This window comes from Orcinus orca, chromosome 1 (assembly GCF_937001465.1).
Source record: "Orcinus orca chromosome 1, mOrcOrc1.1, whole genome shotgun sequence".
NCBI classification, from domain to species: Eukaryota; Metazoa; Chordata; class Mammalia; order Artiodactyla; family Delphinidae; genus Orcinus; species Orcinus orca.
The window spans coordinates 95,897,700-95,915,757 of NC_064559.1; the positions used below are offsets into that span (position 1 = coordinate 95,897,700).

At 42.4% G+C, this 18,058-nt stretch overlaps 1 protein-coding gene across 1 annotated transcript in view; it reads left to right on the forward strand.

The window, feature by feature from the left end:
- CD244 (CD244 molecule) overlaps positions 1-18,058 on the forward strand; it is a 30,019-nt gene continuing 11,961 nt past the window's right edge. The window contains exon 1 of the mRNA XM_033414299.2: positions 1-241. Within this exon, the coding sequence (XP_033270190.1) occupies positions 181-241 (61 nt within the window). The 5' untranslated portion in view covers positions 1-180. The remainder of the gene's footprint in view (positions 242-18,058) is intronic.

Genomic DNA, 18,058 nt, shown 5'->3' on the forward strand with positions numbered 1-18,058 from the left:
CTTCCTCAACGGCCTTGTTAGTGTTCAGCTAATGAGAACAGCCTCAAGTTGAGGAAACTGTGGCTGGAGCGAGGCCGTTCTGCTCTCCGTCAGCCTCCTGCTGATGGGTGGCTGCTGAGCCTGTGCAGGGCAGAGCATCTGGTGGGAGAGGACCCGGCCTGACCCCTCTGTCTTGTGGGGATGTTGGGGCAAGCACTTACCCTCACACTCCTTCTGCTCATCAAGGGGCATCGGGGCCAAGGTAAGGAGGCTTAGCCTGGCAGGGGTGGGGCTGGCATGGACTAGGGGCCGTGGCCTTCAGGGAGATCAGTGTCCAGGGCCTCTGGGTTGTGCTGCTTACATTGGTGACCTGGAACTGTGACTCTGAACAGTTCCCCGCAGCTCTGGACAGGCTGGGTCAGAGAGCAAAGGCTGGCAGTGGGTTGGGAGGTCCTTGAGAAGCACCTCTGGCCAAGCAATCCAGGCCACCTCAGGCAAGGTAAGTCTTTTCCACTGGCTTCAGTTTTCCTTTCTGTCTAGTGGGGAGAAAGTATCCTCCCTGCTGGCTGTAAGAAGGACAAAGGAAATATCCTCTAATTTGGTGCAGTTACCAGCAGAGAGGAGAAGTGGCCATGAGCTTGGGTTTCTCCAAGGAAGTAGGGGTACTGGAGCTCAGAGACTGACAGATTATTCTCTGAGGCAGGAGAGCTGAGCCCTGGCAAGGGATAGGGGAGAGGGGAAGGGTGAGGCCAAGGCCAGAACAGAGGCTTTACCAGCATGGCCTGGTCCCTCATCCCTCAGCTCTCCCAGCAGCCCAGAGGCCACGGGAGCCTGAGAATTATTAGGGAAATGTTGTCTGGGGGCAGCGTGAGGGGAAGGGAAGAGAAGGAGACAGTATAAGGAAGCTCCATAGCAAACTGTTAACTGTCAGCTAGGCCCTGAGCCAACTAATGTTTGTGTGTGTGGGAAGCAGGTTCCCCTTCTTTTTCCAACCCTAAGTCTAGGATGCTCTGAGACTCGGAGCCTGCATTTTAGATCAGTGACTCTTTGAGGGACATCATGAGTGGGGGGTGTGGTGAGAGGAGGGCACACTTTTGTGCAAAGGGAAGAAACAGAGGCACAAGGAAGTATTTGTGCAGGGCCTGTTAGAAGCCATCCCTGGGTACTCAGTTCAATCACTGAGCCCCTGAGCACTTTGGTATCCTTCAAGAAGACACATTCCAGGCTCCGGCTTTTGTAATGAGTACAGGCGGAGTAGGGCGGGGTGTAATAAGGAACAGGGAGCAGAGAGAGCAGTCTGGAGACTGGGGCTCATGCATGTGGGCTGGAGGGACCCAAAGACGCAGGATCCTAGGTAAGAGAGCTAGGTTGGAACCTGGGCTAAGTAGCCTTGAAAGCTGAGGTAGGACCCACATGCTTTGATGCCTGGCTCTGGGGGTGGGAGGGACAGAACGTTGAGGCTGACTCAGATCATGAGCCCAAGTGGCAGGAAGACGATGCTCCCTCCATCCCCATTCCCAGGGCTGTGGTGCTCTCTTTGGGTGTGGCTATGACAAGACCCATTGGTGGGAGGTAGTGGGGAGCCTGGCGAGTGATTCTTTGAGCAGAGGGAGGGATGGACTTTGGTCTTAGGGAACTTCTCTCTCTTCTTGCTATGCCCTGTGTCTGTGGGTCTGACCTCATGTAAGCTGACTGAAACTGCTTTGTTTATTTAGTTCAATTTTTAAACTTCTTAATTGAAAATGATTTTTAAGTTTCAGGGGATAGCCCAAAGAATTTTTGTATTTCCTTCACCTAGATTCACCAGTTGTTAACATTTTTTCACATTTGCCTTATTTCTCTTTCTCTCCAAATATAGGTATGTGTGTATAGCTGTATAATAATAATTACTTTTGTGGAATATTCAAGAGTAAGTTGCAGACATCATGCCCCTTTACTCTTAACTATTTTAGCACACATCTTCTAAGGACAAGGATGTTCCCATATCATATCATATATCAGCACAGTTATCAAATTTAGTAAATTTAACATAGATACAATCAAACATACAGTCCATATTTAAATATTACCAGCTGTCCCCCAAATGTGCTATACGACATCTTTTTTCCCCAACCAGAATCCAATCAGGATCATGTATTGCATTCAGTTGTTATATCTTTTTCGTCATCTTCAATCTACAATTATTCCTTTCTTTGTCTTTTATGAATTTGACATTTGTCGAATACAAGTCAGTTGTTTTCTAGAGGGTTCCACAATCTGAGTTTGTCTAATGTTTTGTCATAAGACTTAGGTCATGCACTTTTGGCAGGAATACCATGAAAGTGATGGCATGTCTTTTTCAGTGCATCCCATCAGGTGGTACAATGACAGTGAAACATTTTTTCTAAGACTTGGTTTACTGAAGAATGTAATATGCATCACATATGTGTAAGAGGCTCATAGCGCTCTTGAGCATTGCAAAAGTCTTCCAAAGGCTTCTCACTTCACGTAGAGTAAAAGCCATACATTTTACAATGGCCCATGTGATCTGGCCTCCCTGACCACTGCCCCTTCCTCTCTGGTCTTCTCACTGCATTTCAGCCACGCTGGCCTGCTGGTCCTCACGCATGTTCCACTTGGGGGCTTTGCACTGTTTTCTCCACTTAGAATGCTGCGTTTCCCTCATTTGCCATGAGGCTTCCTTCCTCATTCTGCTCAAATACCACTTCTGCAGTGATATCTTTCCCACTAAAAATGTCAACCCCTTCATCCTGTAACTTGTTATCTCCCTCTTCGTTTATTTTTCTCTGTAATGCTCGTCTCCATTTTGCATACTATATGTTTACTTATTTGTCTTATTTTCTATCTCCTAGGCTCTTCTTTACCTCATTAGAATGTAAGATCCTTGAGGCCAGGGCTTTTGTGTGTTTTGTTCACTGCTGTATCTTCAGCATCTAGAACAGTATCTGGCACAAGTCGACCCTCACTATGTATTTATTGAATGAATGAGTACTTTAAATAATCCATGGAATAAAGTGAGTTTATCTGCCTACCAGAAAGCTTCATTGGGAAAACTGTTTTAGATTTTAAAGCATGTAAATACTAACTACCTCTGTGGCCTTGAGGAAGTTAACAAACTTCTTGTTTCTCAATTTTTCATTCATAACATGAAGTTAACAGCGGTGCCTGCTTCCTGGGAGATGTGTGAGGATTAAATGAGATATAGTATATAAAGTGTTTAGAGAAATGCTGAGTTATAACAAGTCCTCCAAAATGAATGCTCATGTTAGTCGACTCTTTGGAGGCAGGGCATATATTTCACTTAGTTTTGTAGTCAGAGTAAAGAGGAGAGACTATTCAGTAATCTTTTGTTGACTTTAATTAATTGAATAGAAAGTGAGTTAGAGAATCTTCAGATAAGATGATAAAGTTTTAATGTGTGACCCTTTTCTGAGGGTTTCTCATTATCATAACCAGGATCTTAGGGAGACTTCAACATTTTTAACTTAAAGAAACATGTATTCAAGACATTTAATCACATGATTACATCGTAATGTAGAGCAGTCTGTTTTCACAATAGCACCTCCCTCTCTATTCCCATTCCTTCCCTGGATATGTTTTGAGTAGCTCTGCACCAGGTGCTGGACAAGATATTTAGGATTCAGTAGTGATTAAGTACACGGCCCCTTTGTTTATGGAGCCTACACCATTTTTATCCATCAGTACATAATTACAGCTGTGATTAGTGCCCAACGAAGTGCCCAACACAGTAAGTGCTCAAAACATGTTAGTTGAGTGAATAAATGAATTGTTTTCAGGCATCTTAGAGGAAGATTGGGATAATTTTGGTGTCAGATGGTTTGGGGACAAGGGACCTTCAAATCACTGCCCATAAGAGTGGACTTGGGCCCTAAAGTTCATTTTGGGCCCTAAATTCAGATTTTGGCTATACATTCTGAAGAAACTACAAAGGACACACCAGAGGCTATTAATGCCCAGGGGCCACAAGGTCTGGGGTGAGATGTGCTGGACCAAAAAAAAAGGGGCAGGGGCAGCATCTCACAGATTAGCTCTGAAGGCCGCAGGCTATTCCCATAGGTTGTGTTGAAACTTTCACTTCTCAGGAAGAAGTCACTGATCGCAACTGCTCTGGCTGGGATCCAGACAAGTTCTAAAAAGGCTGGATTTATTTTTGTCCATTTTTTCCTTATTGTACTCCCCCTCAGACAAAGTGTGAATAGTGAAGTATCTGTCCACAGGAGAGAGATCAGGACTCAGAGAACTCAGGGCTGCAGCACCACTGGAGGGAACCATTTCTATAGAAATCCCTGCAGAGGTAGCTGGGCCATTGTCTTCATGATACGTGTGCAGAAAAGTGTGCAAAATGGGGCTTCCCTGGTGACGCAGTGGTTGAGAATCTGCCTGCTAATGCAGGGGACATGGGTTCGAGCCCTGGTCTGGGAGGATCCCACATGCCGCGGAGCAACTAGGTCCGTGAGCCACAACTACTGAGCCTGTGCGTCTGGAGCCTGTGCTCCGCAACAAGAGAGGCCGTGACAGTGAGAGGCCCGCGCACCGCGATGGAGAGTGGCCCCCCCGCCTTGCCGCAACTAGAGAAAGCCCTCGCACAGAAACAAAGACGCAACACAGCAAAAATAAATAAATTAATTAATAAACTCCTACCCCCAACATCTACAAAAAAAAAAAAAACATTGGTTGAAAAAAATAAATGCTTTGGTACAGGCATGGCTAATTATTAAAAAAAAAAAAAAGAAAAGTGTGCAAAATTATAAACGTACAACTCAATGAGTTATTGTTAAGTGAAAACACCTGTGTGTTTACCACATGTTCCCTCCATTCCTTACCTCCACCCTCTTCCACAAATACAACCACTCTTCTGACTTCTAACATCATTGGTTAGCTTTGCCTGTATATAAATGGAATCATAAAGTATATACTCTTGTATTGGCTTCTTTTGCTCAACATCTGATGAGATTTATCTCTGCTATCACTTGCAGCTGGTCGTTTTCATGGCTGTATTTCATTGTATGACTATATAATAGTTTATTAATCTATTCTACCATTGATGAACCTTTGGGTTGTTTCAAGGTTTTTTTTTCCCTATTATAATCACGCTGCTAAGAGTCTTTAGGCCGAGCTGCTCAGCATGCGGGATCTTGGTTCCTAACCAGGGATGGAGCTCGCGCCCCCTGCAGTGGAAGCTCAGAATTTAAACCACTGGACCACCAGGGAAGTCCTCTATGAGCCTTTTAGTGCATGCATGTCTGTTGGGGGTAGAAGCACTGGGTATGTAGATATACCTCTAGTAGTTGCTGCTAAACTGTTTTCCAAAGTGGTTGAACCAAGCAGTGCGTGAGAGTTCCAAGTTTCAGGGCCACCAGCTTGTTCTGAGGACCTGCAAATGGGAAATGAAAGTGCAGGGTTGTGGAGCCTGAAAGGTGAAAGTCAAAGCCAAGAGAACCATGTCTGTTCTGGCTTCCCTGGTATACTGCACGAAATTCCTACATGAGAGTCATTTCTGGGAGCTGAATTTAATTAATTAATCAACTGAACACTTCATTAAACCCTTACTATGTTCCAAGAACCATGCAAGATTTTGTGGAGGAAACAAAGATGAAACACACATTGGTTCCATCCTTAAGAATCTTTCAGAAGTTAGAGGAAAAGAGACCTGTACAATATCAACTCTAAGGGAAGACAGCAAATGCTAAATGCTAAGTGTCTCCGACAGGCAAGATACATTTAGAGCACAAAGGGTGCAAAGAAGATGGAGAGTCCTAGGTAGGGACACTGGGGAAGTGGCCTTGAAGGACAAATAAGAGTTCAGGAGATAGGGGTAAGGTAGAAGGACAAGCTAAGCAGAGGGAACAGCCTAAACAGAAGTAGGGAAAACAGGTTTGAACGAGGAGACGTGAGAAGCAGATGCTCTTGTCATCTTGGAGAAAGACAGTATTACAAATGGGATGATCCAGTTAATTGATACAAAGAGTGGGACATAGCCTAGGTAAGTTGACAGAGGTAAGGGGTTGCATCGTCTGAGAAATGGAGTCAGTATAGCCAGGAGGAAGCCCCCCAGGGTGGGGCTAGGTGAAGAAGAAGAGAGGTGATGAATTGGGTTGTGGACTTGGAGGGGAGTTTATCTACTTTATAATTTTGCCTTGACTAGGGCCGGCCCTGCCCCAGCACTTTTGGGATCTCACTGAGCTTTACCCACCCAGACCCCATCAGGAACCCCTTCTGTTGCCTTCACTCCAAGCCTGGTGGCATAACCCTGAGCTGAGAAAACCTCAACATCCTTTGTTGGCTAGGGGAAGTTACACTTTTCTGAAAGTTTTCTTTTCTCTCCCCTGTCCCCTCTCCCAGGCTCTCAGGCCTCAACCTGCTTCCCATCTCGCCCTTCCTCCGACCAGCAGGTCAAGGTCAGAGGAAGCTGAGCTGACGGTGGACACTGTGGGACTTTGGAGGCTGCGGCTTCTGCACCCAGCTCTGGGGCTGAGCGGGACTCACTGCTGGGTCAGATCGTCTCCTTGACCGTCCTCTGTGCTGGCTTCCCTCTTCTTCCTGAGGAGGTGGTGGAGTTAATCACTTGACCTCTGCCCTCCCTCTGCAGAGTTGTTTCACCCCATTCTTTCCTAACCACCGGAAGAGAGGCCCCAAAGCTGCTGAGTGGTAACAACAGAGGTAGCAGCAGCCCTGGGGCCTGCTCTGACCACCGGAATCTGCTGTGGCCTCTCCGCTCTGAGCAATCTGCCGTGTGTCGGGGCCTCCTCCACTTCTCACTAAGCATGTGAGAATTTGTGTTGAAGTTATCTTTTCATACTGCCATTTCTTGTCTCTCCATTTGGCATATGTGCCCCTCTGGGACAGGGACAGAGGTCTTTCTGCCTCAGTCACAATACCCAGTACATAGTACCTTGCCCACTCATCTTTCTGCTGTATCCTCCCACTCCAACCTCACCCCACCGCCATCCCTGTCTAGCCCTGCCTCACCCTGAATATCTTCCTTTTCCCCACACTGGGCTGTTGAGGGCTGCAGAAGAAAATTCAACAACAAAGAGCAACTACAGATTGAGAGCCTTCAATTTCAGCTGGGTCCCCACTGTCCTGGGAATCCTTGTTTCTGATCCACAGCTTTCCCCTTTCTCCAAAGGGGTGATTCCAAACCTTCACCATCTCTTCAGGATCCTGTTCCATCATCATAGCTTTTATCAGCCTACACTCTCCTTCTCCAAGTGAATGGAGGCCCCAATTAGGGATTCTGCCGACCTCACCAACAAACCCTCAACATCAACTGACCTCACCTGTGCCCATAAATGACCACATTCACCTCTGCTCTGCGTTAGGGAGCTCTCCTCCTTTCCTTGGTCTGTCCTTCCCCGTGTGCTCTGGACATCACGGCTTCATCTGGTAGGTCATCCAGGACCTGCCCTGTTCACGATATCTCTGATCTTTCTTCAACTGCTCCTTTTCTGTTGGCTTTCCACTCTTAGTTCATTATCCTCCCATTTCAAAATCTATGTTGGAATACCATCCAGTTTTTCCCTACTGTGTCTTTCTTTCCCATGTGTCTCTTTTACTACTCATACAGAACACTTCGCTTCTGATACCTCTGGTCTCCAAATGTGTGTGAGGTTCTTTCCCCACACCAAGCAACTCTCTGTGGCCCCAGCTGGGTGTCTTACAATTTGACTCAATTCTGACACCATCTGCCCGGAGACAGTGTTAGATTTCACAGATTAAGGGCTCGTTCCCACAAGATTACCTCCCTCTGCCATTTCAGACACCAGTCTCAAGCCCAGGTTGTAGATCAGAGGTTCCAGTGATCCCCTCTTCTGATTCAATTAATTTGTTGGAGTAGCTCACAGAAGAGTGGGAAACATTTACTTACATTTACCAGTTTATTAAAGGATATGATAAGGGATACAGATGAACAGCCAGATGAAGAGATAAATAGGGCAAGGTCTGGAAGAGAGCTTCTGTTCCCTTGGAGTTGGGGTTCACCAAACTGGTAGCTCCCCTAAACTCGTGCTATTGGGATTTTATAGGGGCTTCCTCATGTAGATGTGATCAGTTATTAACTATTAACTCCATTTCCAGCCTCTATCCCTCCTCCGAAGGGTGGGGAATGGGGCTGAAAATTCCAAGCTTTTAATCATGGCTTGGCCTTTTTTGTGATCAGCCCCTCCCACCCAGGAGTCCATCCAGAGTCATCTTAATAGAATAAAAGATGCTCCTGGTGCTCTTGTTACTTAGGAATTTACAAAGGTTTTAGGAGCCCCATGTCAGGGATGGGGTCAAAGACTAAATACTAAAGCAAGAGATGCTTTTATCACTGAGAAATTATAAGGATTTCAGGAACTCTGTGCCAGGAACTGGGGGGAGAGAATAATGTATATATTTCCATTATCTCACAAAAACCAAACCAGCAAACCAAAATAACAGCTGGTGTTCTTCCTGCGGTAGCTTCTTTCCTAGCTCCTTTTTAGTTGGAGACAAACCCTTCTTAAGTGCATAAACTAATACAATTTACATGAAAATATAATAGAATAGTATAATTAAAAAATGACTACAATGGCAGTATAGCATCAGGAGTGTAGATCACACATTTGATTCCTTAATAATTTAATAGTTTAGTTCATAACTTAATCATTCCTTGTATACTCTATATTCAGTTTTTAATTAATTAATTAATTAATTAATTAATTAAATGGCTGTGTTGGGTCTTCATTGCTGCTCGCCGTCTTTCTCTAGTTGCGGTGAGTGGTGGCTACTCTTCATTGCGGTGCGTGGGCTTCTCATTGTGGTGGCTTCTCTTGTTGCGGAGCATGGGCTCTAGGCGCGTGGGCTTCAGTAGTTGAGGCACGCAGGCTTAGTAGTTGTGGCGCACGGGCTTAGTTGCTCTGCGGCATGTGGGATCTTCCGGGCCAGGGCTCGAACCTGTGTCCTCTGCATTGGCAGGCGGATTCTTAACCACTGTGCCACCAGGGAAGTCCTATATTCAGTTTTGTCATGATGAAGGAGAACCAGAATGAAGGCTCTGTGTTTTGATCTGATGGTGGTTATTCAGGAGTTTACTTTATAATTATTCATTATACTATGCATTTATATTTTAGGCACCCTTTAATATTTGTGCTACCTCTCAATTTTATAAAAGTTAAAAATAAAATAAAACCATCACAACCCCCTAAAAATTAAACTCATTTTCTATCACCCCAGTCTCCAGACCTGCTGGAGAGAGCTTTATTACCATCCTTAGCAGACCCATAAGCCAGAATTATGGGTGTCTGTAACAATGCTGCTGTTCTGTCTGTGATGCCCTCTTCCATACTCTTTTCTCAATCCGCCTGGCAGGCCTGGGTACCCCAGGCAGCACCTAGCTCACCTCCTCTGGGAAGTCACTCCTAATGCCCCAGGGAAGAGTAGAGCATGCTTTCCTTATGCTTGTGTCACACCTTGGGCATACCCCCATAGCACATTTCACATCAAGTCTTAGTTGGCTGTTTTAGGTTTATCTTCCTCTAGACTGTAAGCACAGTAAAACAGAGATTGTAACTTTTCCTTTACGTCTTTGCCCAGTGCCCTTAATAGTCCCCTTCTCCAAAATAGGAGTGATATTACAAATATCTACTTACAGATATGATATGAGCAACAGCAATCATAACAGATGCCAACTCTGAGCAACCTGGAAAGCTTTGTTTGGTGTATTGGCTGAACTTCTTCCCTGCCTTTGGGCCAGTAAGATGCACCCATGCATGCACCAGTAACCTGGGCTGTTCACTGCTCCCATATTACACTTATATGCTCCTGTTTTGGTCCTGTTCTCATCTTATGATTTGGCTTTCATTCCTTATTTAAAATCCTGCCCAGCACTATAGATTTTGGTTTGGTGACAAGCATTTCTGTCACCCATCCTGGAGCCCTTAAACTTGGCATTTTGTGTCGCTCTTGGAGTTGGCTCCTGTGGGATACTCAAGATCCATCTGTAGTCTCAGCCCTTTTGCTGCCTTAGGTGGGGTGGAGTTTTAGATACCCATTACTTAGCCCAGTGCCTGGTCAATGAAATATGTATCCATTGGTGTGGCTCCCTCTCTACTGAGCCTTACCCTTGACCCTTCATATGACTGACACTGCTATTGCCAGTTACCCAGTCTTGGGAGTTCCATATCTTCCTTTAGCACTTGCTTGTTATATATGGGGGGCATTTCTATCTTTCTGTGTACCATTCTATTTGCAACTCTCCCCAACTCTACTTGCCTGGGTTAATCTCTTGAATGTAATTTGGTTGTTTTATCATCTCCCATTTCTATAGTCTGTGAAGGTGATGTCCTGTTTCTAGGAAATTAAGACTTATCATATGTATGTATTTCTTTGCAAATGCTGCCAACCACTAAGACCATCTTGCTTAGTTCTTCTATCTCTAATATTCTGCCTAAGGGCTGCATCTTCTGCTTGATTCCCTGTCCCCAGAGGAGCTGTGAAGTTGCAGTTCCCCCTACCCAGAATGTTTTTTCTGTAGCTCTTCGCCTGGCTGGATCCTTCATATCTATCATTTCTTAGCTCAGATGTCACCTCCTCAGAGAGGTCTTCTCTGGCCATGAATCTACCAGTCACTCTGTTAACTCACCTTTTAAAACTACCTTCATGGCACTTATGCTTCTCTGAAAGGATCTTGTCTCATTTTTCACTTATTTATGGTGCGTACCCCAACTGGAGTGTAAGCTTCATGGGAGCAGGGACATTGTATCTCTTGCCCACCCCTCTAGTCCAATGCCCTTGAGCAGTGGTTCTCAAGTGGGGACAATTTTGCCCCCCAGGGGACATTTGGAAATGTCTAAAAACTTTTTTGTTTGTCATGAATGGGGCAGGGGTGCAGGCATCTAGTGGGTAGAGGCCAGGGATGATGTTACACATCTTTACAATGCACAGGACGGCTCCCGCTTCCTCTGCAACAGGGAATTAACAGGCTCCAAATGTCAAGTGTTGAGATTAAGATATCCTCCCTAGAGCAATACCTGACACACAGAGAGTATTCAATAAATAATTGTTGAATATAGGAGTGAATGGTCTTCTCATTGCCTCAAAGGGGCTCACTGATTCTTATAGATGTACCTGGAACCTAGGTTTAGAACATCTTTGTCAATCTGTAAATTTGCCCAACCTATTTTCTAGTCTATTTTACCTGTGAGAATTTCGGACCCACTGATTTCTGGTTGTCATTTGAGTAAGTATCAGGAAGAATTTTCTAATATTTCGCCAAAAGGTGAGTGCAGAAATCTCCTGTTTTTCCACTCTTGCTGTGGTAATGTTTCCACAGTGGCAACATCTTACTTTGCTCTTATCAAAGTATATTTTACTTAGTTTAATGATCAGAACAGCTCTCTGAGAGGTGGTAATTACTCCTTTTTTACATTTTGTATTTTTATCAAGATATAACTTACAGTAATGTACAAAAAGTTTAAGTGAATAGCTTGATGAACTTTTATATATGTATGTACATGTAACCACCACCCATCTCAAGATGTAAAACATTTCTAGCACCCCAATAGTCTTATGTCCCCTCCTACTTGATAATTTCCTCAGAGTTAACCAATATTCTAACCTCTTACCATAGATTTGTTTTTTTTGGATTTTGAATTTCGTATAAGTAGAATCATTCACTATATACCTTTTGGTGTCTGGCTCCTTTATTAATAACCAAGTCGATAGATCCATCCACATTTTTGCTTGTAGAAGTAGTCTATTCTTCTTTTTTTAAAAAAATTAATTTATTTTTGGCTGCGTTGGATCTTCGTTGCTGCGTGCGGGCTTTCTCTAGTTGGGCGAGCGGGGGCTGCTCTTCATTGCGGTGCATGGGCTTCTCATTGTGGTGGCTTCTCTTGTTGCAGAGCACCGACTCTAGGTGTGCGGGCTTCAGTAGTTGTGGCATGTGGGCTCTAGAGCACAGACTCCATAGTTGTGGCACAGGGGCTTAGTTACTCTGCGGCATGTGGGATCTTCCCAGACCACGGATCAAACCCATGTCCCCTGCATTGGCAGGCGGATTCTTAACCACTGTGCCATCAGGGAAGTCCCAGTTTATTCTTTTTCATTGCTAGGTAACAGTCCATTATATGAATATAACATGATTTATTTATTCATCTAATGATGACTGATATTTGGGTTGTTTCCCATTTTGAATTATTATGAATAAAGCCAATATGAACGTTCTTGTATATATTTTCTTGAGTATGTACAAATTCTCCTGGGTTATAGGGCATATGTAGCTTTAGTTTTAAAAGATATTGTCAGTTTTCCAAAGTGGCTGTACCAACTTACACTCCCATTAGCAATGAATCAGAGTCTCAGTTGTGCCTCATCCCTGTCAATACTTGGAATTTTCAGTCTTTTAAATGTTAGCCATTTTGGTGGGGATATAGTCGAGTCTCATTGTTTTCTGATATCCAACAATGTTGGGGACCTTTTTGCTGCTTGTTGGTTAACTGGGTATCATTTATTTGCCAAGTGCCTGTCCTAGTCTTCTGCCTTTTTTTTTTTTTTTTTTTGGGTTGTCCGTTTATTTCTTACTGATTTTTAGGAATTCTTTATAGACAGGCATACCTCGTTTTACTGAGCCTCACTTTATTGCACTTTGCAGATACTGAGTTTTTACAAATTGAAGGTTTGTGGCAACCCTGTGTCACACAAGTCTATTAGCTCCATTTTTCCAACAGCATTTGCTCACGTTGTGTCTCTTTGTCACATTTTGGTAATTCTCTCAATATTTCAAACTTTTTCATTATTATTATATTTGTTATGATGATCTGTGATCAGTGGTCTTTGATGTCACTATTGCAATTGTTTTGGGGTGCTACAAACTGCACCCATATAAGATGGTGAACTTAATCAATTGTTAAAATGACAACAAAGGATTCAGAATATTACATAAACTTAGTTGATGAAGCAGCAGCAGGGCTTGAAAGGATTGACTCCAATTTTGAAAGAAGTTCTACTGTGGTCAAAATGCTGTCAAACATCATTGCCTGTTACAGAGAAATCATTTGTTAAAGGAAGAGTCAATCCATGTGGCAGAGGAGGCTCAAGTAAAGGGCGGAGCCTGACTTTCCTTCTCCAACCCACTACTCCCCATCTGGGCAGAGACTACTTCAATGTGCATGGTGTGAGGGTGTGCTCTAACTTCATTGATTTACATGTAGTTGTCCAACTTTCCCAGCACCACTTGCTGAAGAGACTGTCTTTTTCCCATTTTATATTCTTGCTTCCTTTGTTGATGATTAATTGACTGTAGTTGTGTGGGTTTATTTCTCGGCTCTGTTCTGTTCAATTGATCCGTATGTCTGTTTTTGTGCCAATAGCACACTATTTTGACTATTGTAGCTTTGTAGTATTATCTGAAGTGTGGGAGGGTTATGCTTCCTGCTTTGTTCTTTTTCCTTTGTATTGCTTTGGCAATTCTGGGTCTTTTATGATTCCATACAAAATTTAGGATTATTTGTTCTAGTCCTGTGAAAAATATCATAGGTATTTTGATACAGATTGCATTAAATCTGTAGGTTGTTTTGAGTAGTATTGCCATTTTAACAATATTAATTCCTCCAATCCAAGAGTATGGGATATCTTTCCATTTCTTTGAATCATCTTTAATTTCCTTTATTAATGTATTATAGTTCTCAGCATATAAGTCTTTCACCTCTTTGGTCAGGTTTAATCCTAAGTATTTTATTTTTCTTTTGGTGTGATTTTAAAAGGTATGGTTTTGTTACATTCCCTTTCTGATATTTCATTATTAATGTAAAGAAATGTAACTGATTTCTGTATATTAATCCTGTATCCTGCTACCTTGCTGAATTCATCTATCAGTTCTGGTTGTTTTTGTATGGAGTCTTTAGGGCTTTCTCTATATAGTATTATGTCATCTGCATATAATGACAATTTTACCTTGTCTCTTCCAATTTGGATAACTTTTATTTCTTTTTCTTGCCTGATTGCTGTGTCTAGGATTTCCAATGCTATGTTGAATAGAAGTGGTGAGAGTGGGCATCCTTGCCCTGTTCCAGATTTTAACAGGAAGGATTTCAGCTTTTCACCATTGAGTATTATATTTGTTGTGGGTTTGTCATAAATGGCTTTAATTATGTTGAGATATGTTCCCTCTATACCCACTTTTGTAAGAGCTTTTTTAAAAATCATGAATGGATGTTGAATTTTGTCAAATGCTTTTCCTGTGTCTGTTGAGATAATCATGTGGTTTGTCTTTCTTTTATGAATGTGGTGTTGTATCACATTGATTGATTTATGTATGTTGAACCATCCTTGTGACCCTGGAATGAAATCAGCTTGACCATGGTGTATGATCCCTTTTATGTAATGTTGGACTCAGTTTGTTAATATTTTGTTAAGGATTTTTGCATCTATGTTCATTAAAGATATTCGCCTGTAATTTTCTTTTTTTGTGGTGTCTTTGTCTGGTTTCAGTGTCAGGATGATGATGGCTTCATAGAAGCCATGAATTTGGGAGTATTCCCTCCTCTTAAATTTGTTTTGAATAGTTTGAGAAGGATAGGTATAAGTTCTTCTTGGTATGTTTGGTAGAATTCCTCAGTGAAGCTGTTCAGTCCTGGATTTTTGTTTGCAGAGAGTTTTGTTTTGTTTCATTTTTAAATTACAGATTCTATTTCACTTCTAGTGATCAGTCTATTTAAATGATCTGTTTCTTCTTGACTCAGTTTTGGCAGGCTGTATGTTTCTACAAACTTGTTCATTTCTTCCAGGTTGTCCAGTTTGTTTGCATATAACTATTAGTATTCTCATAATCTTTTTGTATTTTTGTGGTATCTATGGTTAAAATTTCCCTCTTTCTTTTCTTATTTTGTTTATTTGGGTCCTCTCTCTTTTCTTCTTGGTGACCTTGGCTAGAGGTTTGTTGATTTTGTTTACCTTTCCAAAAAATTAGCTCTTGGACTTATTGATCTTTTCTATTTTTTTTTTTAATCTCGATTTTATTTATTTCCTCTCTGATTTTCATTATTTTCTTCCTTATATTGACTTCGGGTTTTGTTTGTTCTTCTATAATTCTTTTAGGTGGTAGTTTAGGTTGTTTGTTTAAGATTTTTCTTGTTTTTTGATACAGGCCTGTATTGCTATGAACTTCTCTCTTAGAACTGCTTCTGTTGCATCTCATAGATTTTGTAAGGTTGCGCTTTCATTTTTGTTTGTCTACAGGTATTTTCTGATTTCTTCTTTGATTTCACTTTTGATCCAGTGGTTTTTTAAGAGCATGTTGTTTAGTCTCCATATGTTTGTTCTTTTCCCGTTTTTCTTTCTGTGGTTGATTTCTAGTTTCATATTGTGGTCAGAAAAGGTCTCAGTTGAGTTCATTTTTCAGTTATGTTATATTTTATTCCTACAATTTTCATTTGGTTCTCAAAAAATTCATTTTTTCAGGTAACTATTGCTGCATAATGAAGCACCTCCAAACTTAGTAGTTTAAAACAACAACCACTTATTTAGTCAATGATTCTGCTAGTTGGCAATTTGGGCGGGGCTTAGCTGGGTCATTATTTTCATTTCAGCTTGCACCATTTTTGCATATAGGGTCAGCTGCCAGATTGACTGGGGACGGCTGATCTAAGAAGGCCTCAGCTTGCTGCATGTGATCTCTCATCCTCCAGGAGGCTATCTGAGTCTTGTTTATATGTCAGCTAGACAACATGCCAAGAGAACATGTAGAGGCACATTCCAAGAGGCATGTGCAAGGCCTCTTCAGATCTAGGCTTAGAACTGGCACAACATCATTTTTACTGCATTCTGTTCAGAAAGCCAGCCCAGTTACAAGAGATGGGAAAGTGAACTCTATCTCTTGATGATGGAAGGAGCTGCAAAGTCACATTTCAGGGAGCATAGCCATTTTGCTTTCTATCACACTAGTTCTCTGCTGTAATTCTCAAACATATTTTATTTCCTTGAACATGTTAAACAAAATTACTTTTAAGTTTATGGCTGATAACACTATTATCTAGATGTCCCTTGGATTTATTTCTATTTTTTCTTTTGGTTTTTGGACATGTTTCCTCTTCTTATGCCTGTTTATTTTTTTATTTCATTTTGGACACTGTTGTATGAAAAATTTTAGAAATAGTTTAATGCGCTGGTTTTTGTTATTTTCCTCCAGGAATAATTTGTATTTGCCTCTAGTCAGATTAGAAATACTAGAGATATTAGATAATGTTAATCCAATTCAGGGTTGAAATTATTCAAAACTGGGCTTCAATCTCTGTGAGAGCTGGCCTATTTCTTTTCTTTTCTTTTTTATTAACTTTTTGGCTGCGTTGGGTCTTTGTTGTAGTACATGGGCTTTCTCTAATTAAGGAGAGCTGGGGGCTACTCTTCATTGGGGTGCATGGGCTTCTCATTGCGGTGGCTTCTCTCGTTGTAGAGCATGGGCTCTAGGTGTGCAGGCTTCAGTAGTTGTGGCACACAGGCTCACTAGTTGTGGCTTGCGGGCTCTAGAGTGCAGGCTCAGTAGTTATGGCACATAGGCTTAGTTGCTCCATGACATGTCAGGGATCGAACCGGTGTCCCCTGCATCGGCAGGCAGATTCTTTTTTTATTTTTAAATTAATTAATTAATTAATTTTTGGCTGTGTTGGGTGTTTGTTGCTGTGCGTGAGCTTTCTCCAGTTGCGGTGAGCAGGGGCTACTCTTTGTTGCGGTGTGCGGGCTTCTCATTGCGATGGCTTCTCTTGTTGTGGAGCATGGGCTCTAGGGTGAGCAGGCTTTAGTAGTTGTGGCACATAGACTCAGTAGTTGTGGCACGTGGGCTCTAGAGCGCAGGCTCAGTAGCTGTGGTGCACAGGCTTAGTTGCTCTGCAGCATGTGGGATCTTCCAGGACGAGGCTTGAACCTGTGTCCCCTGCATTGGCAGGCAGATTCTTAACCACTGTGCCACCAGGGAAGTCCTTGGCCTATTTCTTGTTCACCCTTACTCTTAGTGTGTAGACCTTTATGGTACAAACCCCAAATCTGCTGGATTTTAGGTATACCCACTTCCTCTCAAGAGGTTCCTGAACTCCATGTTCTCTTAGTTCCTTGAGCTTATTGTAAGCTCTGCTTAGCTTCTCAGCATTTCAGATGCTTTTTATGGACTCAGAAGATGCCTCCAAGGAGCAGCAGTCAAAAATTCTGGTTTCACCTCTCTGAGTTTCCTTCTTCCAGATCTTGGCCCTATAACTTTATGCTGCTTTATTAGCTCTCTGATGCCATTAACAACAAACTTTTTTACTTTGCCCATTTTTTCTAGTTATTCTCAGTGGGAGCATTGGTTAGTATGTCTTAATCTGGTCTTCCATGATCCGAATTAGAATTCTTTAGATGATTATGTATCTCAACCTTAAATGTATGCTGTGGCATGAAAGCATGTTCTATTTCCAGATCACAAATTCTCTGGAGTCAGGAACCATATCTTACACATGAAGAGGCCCTGCCTTTTCAGGGCCCTCATTACAGTGGGGACTCAGTAAGGACTCAATAATTGGTGATGACAGTTCATGTCCTTTTTGTAGGTTTAGTAATTATTTTTCTGTTCACCTTTGTTCTCAACATCTTTAGGCAGTGCTAGGACCTCAAGAGACAAAGTCACAGAGATGTATATCACAGTCTCTGCTTTTGGCTTGGTAATAAGCAGAGCCAGTCCAAATCATGGGACTATGAGTAGGAACCTCATGTGTTTTACTCTTAGGAGTGTCAAATCAGAGGAACATATTATATTAACCAGATAGTAATTACGAGTCCTTTAGTTATTTACTTAGTCTCCTGAGAAAATGCTGACATGAAGGTATGGTTAGGAGTGAGTGTATTTATAATGCACATGGACATCTAAAGATCTCTCTCCATTGCTCTCTTCTCAATGTCCTCCATTTTAACAGATCTGTTTGTATAACTATCTCCTTCTTCTATTCTCTCCTCCAAATTCTCCCTGACCCTTTTCAACCTGCCCAGACAGACCTTTACATTTCCAGCATCCACTGGGCCATGCCACATATCTTCCTTGCCAAAAATGGCTACAGGGATTTCCACTTGTTTT